General features: G+C 40.9%; 1 protein-coding gene across 1 annotated transcript; it reads right to left on the bottom strand.

Annotated features, from left to right (window-relative positions):
* Window positions 1–6,713: 6,713 nt before the first annotated feature.
* LOC124160490 lies at window positions 6,714–7,864 on the bottom strand. Its single transcript, XM_046536346.1, has 4 exons — window positions 7,685–7,864; window positions 7,461–7,535; window positions 7,075–7,251; window positions 6,714–6,998 (listed from the first exon to the last, which is right to left on the bottom strand). Exons 1-4 carry the CDS (start codon window positions 7,712–7,714, stop codon window positions 6,930–6,932), a joined length of 351 nt encoding a protein of 116 aa, XP_046392302.1. The 5' UTR covers window positions 7,715–7,864; the 3' UTR covers window positions 6,714–6,929.
* Between the last annotated feature and the right edge of the window lie 6,645 nt (window positions 7,865–14,509).

The raw sequence follows: 14,509 nt of genomic DNA, 5'->3' as shown, positions 1-14,509 counted from the left end.
AATGTTAGGCAAATTTTGCAGAAGGTGTCAGCGTTTATATCTGCAAAACAATACTCAGAAAAAGTGGTATCAGGTTATTCATTCCGGTACTAGTGTAACTTTCTGCAGTATTTAATTAAGATTTGCCATCTTACTTCGGACCATATTTATTCCATAAATTCACTGACCACCCTACAGTGCGCTAGTAATAAAACATTATATTGAACAGTTTCTATAACAACCTATAATTAATTACTCAGCGTTTGTCCCCCCGGACAAATTCTATCAAATTTTACGGGGTTATTTTGATCACTGGGTCATAGTTCAGGGCACCGCCATTCTCTATAGTTCATTTCCCATGTCCTAAGAAGTTCGAAACTCAAAATGTAAGGATGAGTATTACAAATGAAAGAAAGAAAAAAAATGCGGCGAAAACAATTTCAAAGTTGCAATTGCTGCATAACATCCCAGGGGCATTCCAAAATTAATTCTTTCGTCTCGTCCAGTAAAAAATATTTTAGCGAAGAAATTTCGGTCGTAAGAACCATATCCTCTTTTGTGCATTGCGGGTGATTCCCGTAAAAGTTATCGTAGTAGTAGTAGTATTTGTGATTAGGGTGCCTCGACAACTAAGGTCATTTGCACCACAGACAATCTATAAAAACAAAAATTTTAAAAGATGCATAAAAAAAAACATTTAAACATTCATAAAAGTTTTGAAATAAAAGGGGTTGTCAAATTATAAAAAGGTTGGAATTTAAACACTGTTAATTAGCCCGGTCTCTATTAAAAACTTTATCACTCGGCTGACACTATCAGGGTCGTCTCCTAGGATGTGCCCTAGGTCTCCTCCGATGTTCAGCCGATGGCGCACAGAGCGGTATTTCTCACATTCAGTCAGGAGATGTCTCACAGTAATGGGAGAGTCGCAAACATCACGTAGGGGTGGAATTCTCTCTTCGGTGAAGAGGTACGAGTGGGTCAGAGCGCAGTGCCCAATTCTCAATCGTGCGATTGCGACCTCCTCCCTGCGGTTCCTCCTGACAGACGTGGGCCACGCTGAAATTACCGGCTTGATTGCGCGCAGTTTACTTCCGGTAAGAGAGCGCCAAGTCTCTTTCCACTTTTCCAAGGCTATCTTTTTTGTGGTCGCCTTCAAATCTTCATATGGTACCAGCACAGAATCAGCAACGTCGTCCTCGCTGGCTGCCTTCGCGGCCGAGTCGGCCTTCTCGTTTCCAGCAATACCCACATGTCCAGGAACCCACAGAAAACGGATTTTCACTTTTTTCCGAGCAAGGGAAAGTAGTCTATTTTGAATTTCCTGGACGATTGGGTGACTGGGAGAAAAACTGGAAATGGACTGCAGGGCGCTCATGGAGTCGCTGCAGACCATAAAGGACGCGTTGCTACACTTAATACCATCCAGAGCCATCTTTATGGCGAACAGTTCTGCCGTATAGCCGCTACACAGCGGACTGAGCTTGGCCTTGAGGGTTCCATGGTGAGACGAGATCACTGCACACCCGCACGCACGCTCCGACTTCGATCCGTCCGTGTAAACAGGAATGAAGTCGGGGTGGCGGTGCATTACTTCCTTGAAGCTATGCTGGTATTCCGCGGCAGTTGTCAAAGATTTTTGATTTTTGTGGAGGACAAAGCTGACTTGTGGAAAAGGTACCTGCCAAGGTGCATTTTCCGAATTCCCAATGGGGTACACTTCTGGGAGTATAAACTCACTGTCCAGGATAAAATTATTAAAAGTAATACTTAGGGGTCTAGTTGCCCTAGGCCACCTGTTAAAAATATTTATAAAGCGTGGGTTAAAAATAATATTAAAACTAGGGTGCCCTCTCATTGTTAGAATTTTAGCAACATAGTTGCACATAAGGATGCTTCGGCGTGCAGTCAACGGGGGCTCCCCAGAATCTGAGTAAACACTCAAGACCGGAGAAGTCCTGAAAGCTCCAGTTGCCAATCGAAGCCCCGCATTGTGAACCGTGTTCAAAGGTCTCAAATAGCTTTCACGGGCAGAGGAGTAGACAAAACATCCATAGTCTAATTTCGAGCGCACCAATGCTCTATACAATAAAAGCATCGTGGAGCGATCGGCACCCCACGAGTAATTACATAGATATCGCAGGATATTTAAAACTTTCAAACATTTGTTTTTTTAAAAATCAATGTGCTCACGCCAATTAAGGCGGCGGTCAAAAATCAAACCCAGAAAGCGGGCTGAATCCGTATAAGGTAGAATTCGGCCGCTCAGGCGAAGTTCTGGTGGAGGAACTTGTGCCCGCTTACGATGGAAGTGGATACATTTCGTTTTTTCAACGGAAAAACGAAATCCACTTCGATTCGACCATTCCCAAAGTCTGTTAAGGGTCAGCTGGATGACCCGTGCGGCACTGGCAATTGTGGATGATCGACAGAAAATGGCCAAGTCGTCCACGAATAAGGAGCCCATCACTGGTGTTCTGACGCATTCTGTAACGTCATTTATCGCAATGGCGAAGAGTGTGACGCTGAGTACAGAGCCTTGTGGTACCCCATTATGTTGTGTAAAATTTCCGGATAAATGATTACCTATTCTTACTTTAAAAACACGGTCTGCTAAAAAATTTTTGATAAAAATTGGGAGATTTCCTCTTAGGCCCCACTCGTGTAACGTATTCAGAATCTTCTGGCGCCAGACTCGGTCATACGCCTTCTCCAGATCGAAGAACACGGCTATGACATGCTGGCCCAGAAGGAAAGCCTCCTGGATAAAATTTTCGGCTCTCACGAGGTGGTCTGTGGTGGATCTACCTCGCCTGAAACCGCACTGGATATTGGAAAGAAGGTTCAGACGCTCCAACCACCAAACGAGCCGACGGTTCACCATTCTTTCCATGGTCTTGCATAGACAACTGGTCAAGGATATTGGCCTATAATTATTTCTCCCGTAAAAGTTATCACCGTTGCTAGTCGCGGCATACTTAAAATAAAAAATGATCTTTTATTTTTGTCTGTAGGCAATCTAATGGTAATATATGCATGGTGCAGTCACGGGGCGAGCTTTCTGGGTTACAACCCGCCCCTTGAGCCTTTAAAAGAGGCGTCAAAAGCGAGTAAGAATAAAACTATGGCCGCATTGAATAAAACGATAATATATTTATTGTTTTTGAGTCCTAAAAATCGTGTTTTCAGCATCAAATTATACTAGGGGGTACCCGCGGACCCCTCTGTGCTGGGGTGTTTTCCATGCACCCCGGAAGGGCCGCAAAATCTCCGGTAAAGCCCCATTTCAAAATCCTGGCTACGCAACTGGCATGGCGCAATACCGCTATAAGCTTAGTTGCCTTTGCCAATGGAATAAATCCTGAATATCCGCCGGCAAAAATAACTACGCGTGTCGTCTTATATACCTTTTCTCCAAAATTCAAGTTTTACAATGATTTTGTATTGTTACCATCAGAGATTCGTTGGATAATTATAATGGCGCAATGAAAACAAGCCTATAGTAAATATACAGCATTAGCGATGGTATGATTTTTCATTCTAAATAAAAAGATGTGATACAACCAAGACTTTCTAGATGTATTAACGTGTAAAACATTATTCTTTTTCATATTTTTATCAACCGGTGTTGAATGAATGAAGTCATAATTCGTAATATCTACATCTACATAATACCCTGCGAGCCACCTCTAGGGTGTTTGGCAGGGGGTGATCAATCACCAGCATGCAGCACGCATTTGGACTCCCACATGCACACCACACCGTAAAAAACGTCCCCTACTAACAAACTATACTACTATATGCTGTTAGAAATAATAATTGAATTAAGAAACATGCATTAATTTTTACATATGTTAGTAGGCTACACTACAAGTCATGCAATCTATTTACGGGCTCAATTGCTGCCGTTATAATCTCTTATTGATCGTGGAAAAAATGACATTCGGAATCTGTCTGTTCTACAATCTATCTCTCTTATTTTATTTATATGATCTGATCTTCCGTAGTATGTTGGCGTCCGTAAGATATGGTTAACTTCGTCAGAAAAGACACTGCTCTTGAATTTATCTAAAAGGTTTAGTCTATTTTTCAATCTACGGTCCGACAGAGATTCCCATCCGAGTTTATCTAAGAGGTCAGTTACACTAATAAGACTACCGTAACGACCTTTCACATACCTATCGGCTAAAACGTAGAAATATCTGTCAAAATCGCGGCGGAAGTACCGGAAAAGCTACCATTTTGTGATTCTTCACTCAATTTCATGCACAACATACTCGCGAAACATTCTTGCGGTTATCACTTTCCAATGTCAATTCTACTTTCTCAATCATCGAAGTGGCAACGTTCTCACAGCGAGCGTCCATTAGATTGCCGGATTCCTTCGAGAGTGATCGATCGACCCGTCATTTTTCTTAAATCACACTATCATTCCCACCATCTAGCGATTTGATCGTTGGATTATTCTTCCTCATAGGATAATCCTCAAAAATCGTTGGCACAGTAATGGCTTTGCCTGGTTTCGCTATTTAGTTGGGCCCTTTTTCGCTCCTATAGCGTTAAGGTGTTATTCCCCGTCCCAATCCTTCCTACCCTATGCTACCCCAGAGGCGTCGTCGGGCTCCTATCGCGGCGGCGCCTCTTTCCTTTATTCCTTCCTCTCCAGCCCTTCCCCGGGTGATCGGGCGTATAAGTCTCTGACTTGGTTCCCGGCATCGGTGTGTTGTACCCTCGAAGGGCTCCCCTTGAGCCCTCATTCTCTTTGTCATTCCCACCGTCCCTTTTTTCGTCGCTTTCTCCGTCAATCTCCGTGTCTTCAGCTGTCTTTAAATTAAAAGACAAGTGTGGAGTTACAATCGCTGTTATCGGTTGTGCGTTCTGATATGCTGAAAGATGGCACCAGCGGTGGTTTAGCAATGGAAAAAGGGACATGCCGATAATTGGATATAGGGATGAGATTAGCATCCCAGGAGCGGAAAATGATTGTGTGAAACGGTCATTTTTCTGCCATCATAGTAGCAATCGCTGAAGCTAGCGCACGGAAGGGATGAGAAAGAGTGATCGTGTGATTCCGGAGGAACTAATAGTGAAGGGATGAACTCCACCATTAAAGTTGAAGGACAAAAATATAATTCATCAATTCGCTTGGAAGGGTCGGAAATCATGATCATGTTACTGAGGCTTTAAATGTTGCCACATCTCATACACATTTTAATCGTTTTTCGAAAATTCCCGCAGCTCGGCGATGAGGGCTGAGGGATCCAATTATTTTTAGTACTTGCAGTGGCGTATTTGCACTTTCGAGAAATGGCATTGAAACTTCATTAATTAGATCGATCTTATCGTCAAGAATATAAAATTCCGTTAACGTTGCTTATTTCCCAGTGAAATTCTAATCGCTCTGCCGTTAAAAACACTTTGACGGCTGTTGAGTCCACTGTTGTTATATTTGTGCCCGTAAAAGTCCACACTGAAGCTTACGTTATTACGCTACTGCGGATTTACGGACTGAGAAATCTATTTAGTAAAAACGGGTGTCTCTTTGTCTGTCCACTATGCATTTCCATGTGGCTGCACGGATCCCAACCAAAGAAAGAACTTAGGTGCATCTCATGCTCCCAAAGCCCTTAGTGCTACTTTTGGTTGTTTTCGACGCATCCCCTGCGCCGTTTTCTTATAACGTTTGTCACATCACGTCATACAACTTCTGCGGTTGGACATCCTGCCGTGTAGGCACACCTCTTGGTACGCTTGCAGGTAAAACATAACTCAAAGGATGCTACACTTAACTCTTAATCCATGCGTCGTTCTTGGTCTGCGCACATAATGGTCAGTGTGGTGGAGCGGAATATAAGCTGATCCCATACGAGATATGCGGAAATCATCTTTTCTATTTTTTGCTGTTACCTATGTATATCACGTTGCAACTCAACTGCATGACCGCATGCGGATCAAACAGGATACGTAGCTTTGATGCGCTGCGTTTCAGAATTCGGTGTCCCTGAGGTTTCCAGCGAAGGAGAGGAAAAGTCAGATCTTTAAAATATGTGAGCGGCTATTCCCAAAAACGTATGCAACTATAGCTACACAAAAATCCGAGCATGCGGAGGAGAAAACATGAACTCATCAATTCTCAAATACATTACAATAAAAAACGACGCATTTCGTGGAAATACAGTCTATTTTGATTTTTCTATGCTTTTTAGGAAAACATTTATGCGTCAAAAAGCTTCTAGTATCATTGGTGAATCCTTAAAATGGGTTTGGTATTCTGGCTGCTAGATAACCATTCAACTCTGCTATTGATCAATAGCTTATTTGTAAGACTGCTCCTAGACCTTACTCCATTTCAAGTGAGTGCATTTCGGCGTTCCCCTGATGAGAAAACGAATTCAAACTTGCCTAAGGAAGAATACCGAAGTTAAATTACCAATAGTCACTCTGAACAAGATGTACCATGAATTCATTTTTTTCACACACTTCCTCTTCACTCAAATAAATTACTATGATTATGAAATTCTGGATATTTTGAACGTGTTTGCTTTAATTTATAGCAGCTCTACTCTCTCCCTGTCGTCAACTTTTTTTCCGTCTTCGCCAGATGAGGATAAAAGCATAACTGCCATAACTTAGGGGCACCGCTGAAAAAATAGCCAGAATTTCACAGAAATTCGACGTAATAACAACACTTTAAATTACAATAATTGCCAAAATAATGAGAGAAAACATAGAGATTATGGTTTACTTTAACCAGTAGGCTGCAAATGACAAGGCGATATTTATTTTAGCTGTTAGGAGTTACATTTCATGTAAGTTTTATATATATTATCAATAATTTTTATGGCAAACGATGGAGATAATGAATTTGGTTAAAAAATAATCAGAAAGGCACTGTACGATGTTATATTTTCGGAATAATTTGAACAGATCATCTTGAGCCCATATGGACTTTAATTGTCAGAATCGTACGATGAAATAGATTCGCCATCGTCGCTCTCAGTTCGAGAATTTACTCTCTCCTGAAATGAAATCAAAACTCATCATGCTTATTCATAGTTAATTTTTGCATACATATATCACTGAATTATCGCTTACTTGTCTTTCCCTTTGTGTCTCTTTCCTTTCCCTCGCTCGATTTTTTTTAGAAGGTAAAGTATCTCGTGATGCTTGGGAAGCCTCTTCAATGTACTTCTGTTTTTCATCGGCAGGAAGGCCTCTCCACACTTTCCCTGCCCGTATCATAATCTCTTTTGGCTCCATGGAACTGCACGACTGGTTAGAATTGAACCATGATTTAGGATAGGTGCTACTTATGTTTGGATAAGTCAGTTGCAGTTGAAGCAATATGATACAAAGAATTTTTAAGCCACCAAAGAAGCATAAAATATGCATCTTTTAACTAAGTCGTAAGCTATCATTCTCAGATAAGTAACAATGCCAGTATTATTTTATGCACGAATTTTAAAGAGGATATAACTCACCTTCCTGAAATCGCGAAGAAAATTCAAATACGGATTTTTGTATATTTTCTGCCCGCCACGGGACCTCGACCTTGCCTGTAAAATTCACCAGTTCTTAGCCAACATATTACATATTAATGGATTCAAAGGTAAAAATGATCTCTCTAGGAAAATTGATTTCTTTACTCCGTATTTGAAATGAGCAGGACTTAGGTTTTGCCAGCGATTGTGTGATTGATACATACCCTGCCTTGCCCTTGTTTTTTCGAATCCATTATTTCAAATTATTCCTTAAAATAGTGTTACAGTCAATGAAGTGATAAACAATAATTCATGTGGTAAACTTTGAATGCTCACGTTAGAATGTTAAGGAACGAAATTAGTTACGAAATGCATGCGAAAGTAGTAACGTAAATAAACTTAAATTGCAAGCCGTCAATTGTTGACCTTTTTTGTTTAGAACGGTTAAATTTGATTTTATACCTCAAAACGGTGGATATTTTCGTGGAGCTAGGATGGTTAGCATATCTATGGACATTTTGTGGATTTTTAATTCTCATTTCTTCGTAATTTTTCGCTGCGAATAGCTATAAAAGTCGGCGATAAATCTAAAAACCAAAGGAAAACCAAAGGTCTCTTTATCTTTAAAATTCGATCGTAGTCGACAAAAAAATTGGCGAACATCAACGAATCTCAGAAACAGGCGAAATCAAAATTCCAAGGTTTCACTGAAATTTATAATATAAGAAGTGATATTTTGAATATCAGCACTTGAAGAACCTTTGGGAGAAATAGAACTTCACGATAAATAAATGAAATAGTTTCCCTGCGACAAATGGAGTGCCTTCTCGGCAATTTCGGGAGAACATCATCTTGGCATTATAACTGAAGATTCGATTAGAGTATTCCAATCCGTTCCAGTAATCAACTTTCTTGATTAATGAATATGAGACATGGAAAATTTCCACAAATGTATACAACAAAGCACGACGCGTTTCGACCGTAAGGTCATTCTCAAGTATTTTAATCAGGCGCTGTATTAATAAAGTTCGTATGAGTGGGTGAGGAAAGGGGGGGAGATGTGTCATTTGGTAGCGTACTTGGGGAATGGGATGGCGAGGATCGGGGAGTATCTCATGAATGCTTGTTCATTCATCAAAGAAACGCCCCCTTCTAGCACAATTTCCAATTTTTCCAGCGTGTCCAGCCTTCGGCCTTACCTCTCCACGCGGACGATTTCCGGGTCAAAATCACAGCAATGTTTCTCTTCTAGAAGATGCTTCGCCTCATGAGAGGTGATATCTCCTTTCTCCCAGCATTTTTTGTGTTCCTTCATCCGGGTGGTAAAGTTCCGGCCTGTCCGACCGAACATGCATGGGCTCCTTGGCACACCATTCCCCAACCACGCTACCAAATGACGCGTCTCCTCCCCTTCCTCAACCCTCCCCACGCACTCATACGAACTTTATAAATACAGCTCCTGATGTTTACAACTTCCTATTGTACTTGAGAAGGATCTAATGGTCGAAACTCGTCGTGCTTCGTTTAATAAATTTGTGGAAAATTTCCATCTCTCTTGTTAATTAATCAGTATGTCATTCCACTCCCTGATAAAAATAAACTCCTCCAATAAGGAGAGGTTTACCCTCCATTGAGGGTACAGGAAGGATAGGTGTACCCTTCCTGTACCCTTCAGCAAGGGTACACGAAGGGTATTTTAGAACATTGGTGGGTACAACCTCTCCTTCCTGGAGGGTACGGGAAGGGTTTGGCCAGCCTCGATGAAGGGTATAGGAAGGATAAGTGTACCCTTCCTGTACCCTTCAGCAAGGGTACAGGAAGGATAGGTGTACCCTTCCTGTACCCTTCAGCAAGGGTACACGAAGGGTATTTTAGAACATTGGTGGGTACGCCCTCTCCTTCCTGGAGGGTACGGGAAGGGTTTGGCCAGCCTCAATGAAGGGTACAGGAAGGGTAGGATAAAATTAAAACTAAAAATCCATAAATTAACATAAAAATTTAAAAAATCGCTAATAAACTAAATTAAACGAATGGGGATGAGTTGCAACAGTGATTTCTAAAGTTATAGGGCATAAAAAAAATTAGCCTTCTCGTGGTCTTGAACCCAGGACCTACATATTACAGGATCACGAACTAGGTATTTAACAACCTCGGCTATCGAGGTACTTGATAGGAATTGTTTCTCAACGGAACTTATACTACAAAATCTTAAGATGAGAATCGCACCCGGGCCTATGTGGAAGAAAGCTGTGACTTTTTTCTACCACGCCTATTTCGTTTCAGAAAATAAGAACGGCATTCTAATACTGAACATCACTCTAGCGATGTCTCATTGTCAGCCACACAAATAGGTTACATCCTAAAACGTGAATGGAAGAACTTCTAAATGAGCTTTTTTCACACAATTACAGAAACTATTGTGTACAGTGGCGTAGTCAGGAATTTCGTTTGGGGGGGGGGGGGGGTCCAAAACCAGTTGGGAAAAGTTTTGAAAAACAGGATAGTAAGTATTGGAATTCAACTTATTCAAACACTTTTCATAATCGAAAAAACTTCAATAGTCAAAGAAATATTTTTTAAATTCATTATTTTTCAATATTTTGATTTCTATTATGAAGGAAAATGATTGTGTTTTTATACTTCGGAGGGGCGGAGGGTCCGAACCCTCCGGACCCCACCCCTGGATACGCCACTGAATATGTATATTATTGTTTTCCTTAAGGAAATTTTAAAGATTAGTTGTGTAGCCCGTCTATCTTTGCTTTCAAAGACTGCTTACGTTCTTGTACGGAACTCAATACTCTTTAGCAGGTGAAAGTAGCTAAGGAGACTCTTTCAGGATATGTTTTCTTCAGTTATAAATGCTAAGTCCCAAGGAAGGGTAAACGAAGGATTTTTCTCTCCTTCCCTTACCCTTAATGGTGGGTAGAGGAAGGGTTGACGGATGGTAAGGGAAGGAGTTCCAAGGAAGGGTACACGAAGGATTTTTCTCTCCTTCCCTTACCCTTAATGGTGGGTTGAGGAAGGGTACACGGATGGTAAGGGAAGGAGTTCCAAGGAAGGGTACACGAAGGATTTTTCTCTCCTTCCCTTACCCTTAATGGTGGGTAGAGGAAGGGTACACGGATGGTAAGGGAAGGAGTTCCAAGGAAGGGTACACGAAGGATTTTTCTCTCCTTCCCTTACCCTTAATGGTGGGTAGGGCGTGGGTTGTGCAAGGGTAACTACCCACCATGAAGGATGCCACCCTTCCTGTACCCTTCCTGTACCCACCATGGTGGAGTTTATTTTTGTCAGGGCTATATCTCGCCTGTCCTAGTAAATTTTAATCAAAGTTCTAATAAAATATTCTCTGTTGCGGGGAGGGAGGGATGAGAAGGGGAACATTTTATCAAAAATAAGTTTTTATATTTATAAGGTTGAGCCGGGGTAGTTTTGACTTTATCCATAATGTTGAATCGAAAAATAATCGAGAAGATCTCTTGTTTCAGAGTTATGACAATTTTTATGGGAACTAAGGTGAAATTGCACTTCATGATACAGAATTGTTTTATCCAAATCATCGGGCACAAAAACTCTTATACAATTTCGTATCACATTAAACTAATTATGGATTTTCAGAATAGTACCTATTATATGCAACTCAGCATCATCATTAAACCTCATCAAAATTACCAAATTTGCCTTTAGGTAGCAAAATATCTTCAATTTCATTTCCGAATACGGTATTTGACTTCTCATGAATGAATTTGAATACTTATTTTTTATTGTGTATCAAAGCACATCACTAAACTTCCAGAAATGCTTAAATATTACGATAGTTGTCGTACTGTAGCAGCGAGACCCACGACTTATGAGACCATTGATAGATACACTGTATACATGTATCTTCAGGAAAAAAGATCTACTCGCATCACTGATTAATTCTTCGTCCTTAAATGTCATACTTTATTATTTCAGCACTCTCTTCTAATCTCCTCCTCCAAGTTACGGAATCTTTTACCCGTAAAGTTAAAATCTCTTCCGCAATTTCCATATTCTAAAGAAACGTGATTGCCTATGTATAATTGTGTAGTTTTTGTAATAAGTCGGTCACACATAGTTGACCGCATTTTTAAATTATTCATTAACCAATAATAATTTTTTAAACCGTTTTCTTTAATATCCAAGGGGACTTAAAATGCCTGAATAGTAAAGACAAGTTCCACTGATTTTTTATTTAATTCACTTGAATCAACTCCAATGAGTGTAATAGCAGTGATAGCATTTTAGCCTTTTGAAGTGGGTGCTTATGTAGATGCTGCACACTTTGCTTAGTTTAATCAACACATTTCAATTTCATTTCCGAATACGGTATTTGACTTCTCATGAATGAATTTGAATACTTATTTTTTATTGTGTATCAAAGCACATCACTAAACTTCCAGAAATGCTTAAATATTACAATAGTTGTCGTACTGTAGCAGCGAGACCCACGACTTATGAGACCATTGATAGATACACTGTATACATGTATCTTCAGGAAAAAAGATCTACTCGCATCACTGAGTAATTCTTCGTCCTTAAATGCCATACTTTATTATTTCAGCACTCTCTTCTAATCTCCTCCTCCAAGTTACGGAATCTTTTACCCGTAAAGTTAAAATCTCTTCCGCAATTTCCATATTCTAAAGAAACGTGATTGCCTATGTATAATTGTGTAGTTTTTGTAATAAGTCGGTCACACATAGTTGACCGCATTTTTAAATTATTCATTAACCAATAATGTTGTAGAAAATGTAAAAGTTTTCAATTGCTGATTTGACTTGTTTTACGTTTTTCATTGCTCTTTTGTTTTTTTTTTGGCTGACTGGGTTTCTATCGTGATTATTCCCTGTATGAGTCTAGTCTTGTTCTGCGCTGCGAAGAAGCAACCAATAAATTCATATTGAGATAAGTCGATCTTTCATTACGGAACCTCAACATGGCAGCAGAGCGTGGTTCCTTGCGTTCCTTGGTTGCTTAAATAGTCTTCGTTGCTTTCAATCGTGTTTTTTCGCGAGTTAAATAACGTTTTCGCGCCACGTTCTCGTTTGGACATTTGCTTGGTTGCACTTGTGAACGAACTGTTTGCTGTTAAGTGTAAAGCATGGAGCTCCATGGAATCGAGAAGTTACGCGGTAGTGAGAACTGGACAATTTGGAAATTCTCGGTGAAAAATGTACTACGAGGTATTGAAAATGCATACGAGGTCTGCACTGGAGAGGTCTCAAAACCAGAGGTTGTGGGAAGCAATTCATCCTCTAATGAGCGCACTTCCTATGATGCAGCGTATAGAGTTTGGGACAAGGCGGATCGAGCGGCATGCCAAGTCTTGGTAAGGTCTATTGAATCTAAAGTGGCTGCTCTTCTCGTCGCGTGTGACTCGGCGAGAGACATGTGGTGCAAATTGCATGCTGTATTCGAACAACAGACTAAACAAGCTGCTCACACTGTTCAAGCGGAATTTTTGGCTTCAATATGAGCCTCGCCGACGATATGGTCACTCATATCGCGAAGTTTGAAGGGTTAGTCTTACGAATGCAGCAGTTAAACGTGAAGCCGGATGAGTCATCGTTGATGGTTAAGTTACTGGACACATTGCCCGACGAGTACGAGAGTCTGAAACAGGCATGGTGGGCGAGACCTGAAGATCATCAGACCTTCGCAAATTTGGTGGCAGTGCTGACTTCTGATGAAATACGTCGTTTGAAACGAGCTGAAAGAAAGGAAGAGGCAGTAGCACTGATGACTGTAAAATCTAAAATTCAGGGAAATAGCAATTTTTCCACTTATGCCGCAGGTTCAAGTAGAAAGAAAGGGGAATCTTCACGAGAGAAAGTAAAAGATAAAAGGAAAATCAAGTGCTATGGTTGTGGTGGACAAGGGCACATAAAAAGGATTGTCCTAGTTGGAAACAGAAGAGGGTACAAAATAAATATAGTGCGCCAGACCGTAATGATGAGGCTGATCAGGCTTTCATTAGTGAACTTTTGAATGCAGAGACTGTTGGTGATATGTGGGTTGTAGACACCGGTGCCACCGATCATATATCTAACCAGAAAGAATGTTTCTCTTCTTTTGAACAGTTTTCAACGCCATTGAAAATACATATTGGCGACAAATCCACAATGGATGCACTAGGTAAAGGGACAATCAAGTTTGAATCCTGTGTTAACGGTAAATTGCTACCTTGTCGCATGCAGAATGTACTATATGTACCCACTGCCCGGAGAAATTTGTTCTCTGTTGTTTCCGCCCTTGATAAAGGCTTGTCTTTTAAGTCGTCGAAAACTAAGTGTGAATTTCTTAAAGACGGTGTAGTGAAAGCTTGTGGCGTCCGGTATGGACAATTATTCAGACTCCACATCCGTGTGCTGAAGTTAGATGTAACGGGTGCCAAAGAGATGAATGTAGCATCGAAAGACACACTACAAATTTGGCATGAGCGTCTTGGTCATCAAAATAAAAGACATGTCCTGAAGTTTCTCAAACAACGGGGAATCGAAGCTACTGAAGGTGAAAGTTTTTGTGCCGCTTGCGTTCAAGGTAAGCAGCACAGGAGTAGCTTTCATTCAAGAAGTCAGCGAGCCAAAGAACCTGGGGAGTTGATACACGCTGACATCTGTGGGCCGATGGAGTGTGAGTCTCTGGGTGGAGCACGTTACTTTCTATGCTTTACATGCGATTACTCGAGGTTTCGCATGGTCTACTTTCTGAAGGAGAAGTCAGAAACTGCACAGAAGATTACAGAAGTGTTGCAGATCGTGAGGAATCAATGCAGACGACCTGTGCGTGTATTTCAATGCGATGGTGGTCGAGAGTTTGTCAATCATGAGGTAGAAAAACTGTTAAAGTCAATGGGTGTGGATTTCTGTGTCTGCAATCCATATACGCCAGAGCAAAATGGTTGTGCAGAGCGTAGTAACAGGACTGTGGTTGAACTCGCTCGCACTATGCTATTAGCAAAGAATTTGCCTAAAACATTGTGAGCAGAAGCAGTTAATACGGCTGTTTATGTTCTCAACCGA

This window comes from Ischnura elegans, chromosome 6, assembly GCF_921293095.1.
Source record: "Ischnura elegans chromosome 6, ioIscEleg1.1, whole genome shotgun sequence".
NCBI lineage: Eukaryota > Metazoa > Arthropoda > Insecta > Odonata > Coenagrionidae > Ischnura > Ischnura elegans.
The sequence above is the reverse complement of the archived record's forward strand: the minus strand, read 5'-3'. Positions and strand labels throughout refer to the sequence as shown.